General features: G+C 46.7%; 1 protein-coding gene across 1 annotated transcript; it reads left to right on the top strand.

Annotated features, from left to right (window-relative positions):
• Window positions 1–337: 337 nt before the first annotated feature.
• Window positions 338–2,500, top strand: LOC135372665 (uncharacterized). The gene is made up of 3 exons (XM_064606163.1): window positions 338–421; window positions 1,367–2,263; window positions 2,372–2,500. Exons 1-3 carry the CDS (start codon window positions 338–340, stop codon window positions 2,498–2,500), a joined length of 1,110 nt encoding a protein of 369 aa, XP_064462233.1.
• Window positions 2,501–3,356: the final 856 nt, after the last annotated feature.

Consider the following 3,356-nt stretch of genomic DNA (forward strand, 5'->3'; position numbering starts at 1 on the left):
CGGAACTGAAGCCATCACTCCAACGTTACTGCGAATGTAAGCAAGAGGTATGCGCAGAAGCTTCATTGTACGATAATAGTCGAGGCAGCTCGCTACTCTTCGAAGCACGCAGTGGAGTGCTCCGAACGAGATGCTTCGTTAGCAAGTACAAAGAGCTGGACGTCACGTGCACCTACTGCGATCTACGCGTTCCGGAATCCCTAGAGCACGTCGTGCTTCGGTGCCCTGCACTCGGTGAAACCAATGAAACCCTAGACATCGGCTTGAATGTAGCGCTTGGGTTCGAGCACTCGCTGAATGGGAGGCTTACTCTCGACAACACAAATATGGCGGCTAGATGAATATTGCCTGGTGTGAGGAGCGCCGCAGCCGAGGCGGCCCGTTCGCGGAAGATGCCGTCAGGTGGCGCGCCATCACGGCTGTATGCGAGGATTTTCCCGAACGCTCCCAAAGCGCGTCTGCTGGACGGGCCGTTTTCGCCCGTGTGGCCGAGAAGTTTTGCGGAGGAATGGAACAGTGAGAGGTAAATATCAATGGAAAACGAATAGCTTAAAGGTCAGATATGCCGATTTTGAAGTGCCGCAGAACTGAGCGATAGTTGCGCTGTGTGTTCATTACCGAACACTGAATATGTGTGCGAAATATCTTCCTCCAACTGTTCGTAGTTTTTTAGAAAACGATTTTTTTAGTTCCCACGCCCGGCCGTCAGACCGTCGGCAAACAGTGCGCACGGGCGCACCGACGTCACTGCTCTCGGTTTATCTGTCTTTGGCTTGGCATGGACTCTTGGCTTGGCTAGGCCTTGTTTGTAATAACGTCTGGATTGTCGTTGCGATCAAAGTCGTGGTCGTCAATGATTTTGAGGCGTGTTCCTGTCGAAGCTTGGTCGTCGATGATTTTGAGAGGTGTGCCAGGAATGCGACAAACACTCGGCACCTTTCTCTGATAAACTTCTTCACAGAGAAGCGAGGATCGCGAGTGAAACACGCTGCAGTACGTATGCTCTATAAAAGATCCTAGTGGTCGATACGTAGTGTTTTGCAGTCTATAAATGCACGTCAGTTTGTGTTTTGAAAGGTCTTTATAAAGACGAACCTGTTTTAAGCAGACCAATTTATTACAGATGCCTAACGTAAGATACTTCCAGTGCCCAAGATGCCATCACAGAGCCTTTACTCTGAACACTTTGCTGCGACACCTCCGCTCCTCTCATGGCCATGAGAGAAATTGGGTTTGCGACCTGGGACGGTGCACCAAAACATACAATTCATTATTTCGTTTTCGAAGACACCTGCTCACGAAGCACAGCAATGACCAACCGCAGTGTATAGTTTCAAACAGCCCACCACATGACTATGTTCCTCAGCATCCAGACGCTATTGATAACAGTGATGAGGATGTTACAGCTGCCATCCCTCTAGCAGCACAAGAAAGCATCCCACCAGCCCTAGAACATGCAAGCAGAAGTGATCTGCACTCAGCTCCAGAAGGAAGCAACCCTGCAAAGGAATTTTCATTGTTGCTGCTAAAGTGCAAAGAGGCAAGAAGGCTTCCAGAGTCCACCCTTAACGAGATCACCAACGACATCCTCACATTTTTTACTGATTGGGGGCCGCAGCTTTATTCAGTGCATGGTGATAATGTAGAGTCGTTTATAAACAGTGAAATAATGCAGTTAAGGACGCAAAGTGGTCGTGAACGGTTTTGTACAAGCGTGTTTCCATATGTTGAGCCTGTGACTGTGGTATTGAGTGCAGAAGGCAATGCACAGGCAAGCTTCCAGTATGTTCCAATCGTGGAGATGCTGAAACGCTACCTTGAATGGTTAGGCAGTTCACTCATGCCTGGCCTGGACGGATCTGATGAGAGTTTAAGTTCAGTGTTCGACGGATCGGCCTTTGTAAATCACGAATATTTTTCTGGGGATCGTGAGAAGTTGGTAATCCAGCTCTACACGGACGAATTTGAAGTGTGTAATCCCATTGGTGCGCAAAGGCTGAAGCACAAAATGATGGCTGTTTATTACACTTTGTTAAATGCACCACCTCACTTCAGAACACAACTTCCTCACATACATTTAGCAGTGCTATGCAAAGAGAAGCACATTGCAAAATACGGGCTAGACAAAGTGCTAGAACGGTTGCATCAAGATATTGCTCAGTTAGAAACAGAAGGGATCACAGTCAATTCAAAACATATCACGGGTACTGTCCTATGCCTCTCAGGTGACAACCTATCCAGTCACAGAATTGGTGGCTTCAAGGCAAGTTTTAGCCATGGGCACATCTGCACATCTGTCGGTTTTGTATGGCATTGCATTATGAAGCACGAAGCAAGCACAAGACACAAGACTTTGTGTTGCGTACCCCAGCACTCCACAGATTCCACTTGGACATGCTTCGAAGTGGTACTGCAACGTTGCGCCTTTATGGCGTTAAAGCTCCAAGTGCGCCACACACGAAAGGATTTCAGCCGACTGAGCATCTGCCACCTGATGTGATGCATGACCTGCATGAAGGGATCATCCCATTTTTTTGCGTCACATTGTTGCACACTTGATTTAAGAAAGATTGTTCAGCCTTGATGTGCTGAATGAACGCATAGAGCATTTTCCTTATGACCAATGTGACAAGAGGAACAGACCTGAGCCTATCTTCAAGCAACTTTTGTGTAGTGGCGGAGTGATAAGGGGCACCGCATCACAGGGGTTTTGCCTTTTTAGACATTTAGCATTGTACATTGGGGACTGTGTACCACCTGACAATGAGGTGTGGCAGCTATACATAACATTTCGTGAGGTAGTGGACATTATTATGAGCAGGCGCATACCGCGCATGTATGTTCCTTATCTGGAGCGCTGCATATATTTTTTCTTCAAGGTTTTGCAACACACTTTCCGCAAGTGTCTCCTCCTTGCAAGATGCATTATCTTGTGCACTATGCACGATTCATCAATATGTATGGTCCTTTCGTAGACATCTGGTGCATGCGTTTTGAAGGCAAACACCAATATTTCAAGGATATTGCTAGAAAAATTCATAACTTCAAGAATGTAGCATATTCATTAGCAAAAAGACATCAATTGTACCAGATGTATGTGTGGCCAAAGAGTTTCATGAGGGATGTAATCTCCACTTATGGTTCAAGGGAAGTCTTACTTCGGCACACTCCGGAGCAAATCAGAAACTATTTTTCTGACCACAACGTCGTTGTCGACACAGTGATATATGCAAAAAGTGCTACAGTTCATGGGCTTACGGTAACAGCAAACAGTGTAATTGTGAAGGAGATCCCAGATGATGACTTTCCAGTGTTCGCACAACTCTTAGGAATATATGTGTTGAACTCGGACACCC

This window comes from Ornithodoros turicata, unplaced genomic scaffold (genome assembly GCF_037126465.1).
Source record: "Ornithodoros turicata isolate Travis unplaced genomic scaffold, ASM3712646v1 Chromosome16, whole genome shotgun sequence".
NCBI lineage: Eukaryota > Metazoa > Arthropoda > Arachnida > Ixodida > Argasidae > Ornithodoros > Ornithodoros turicata.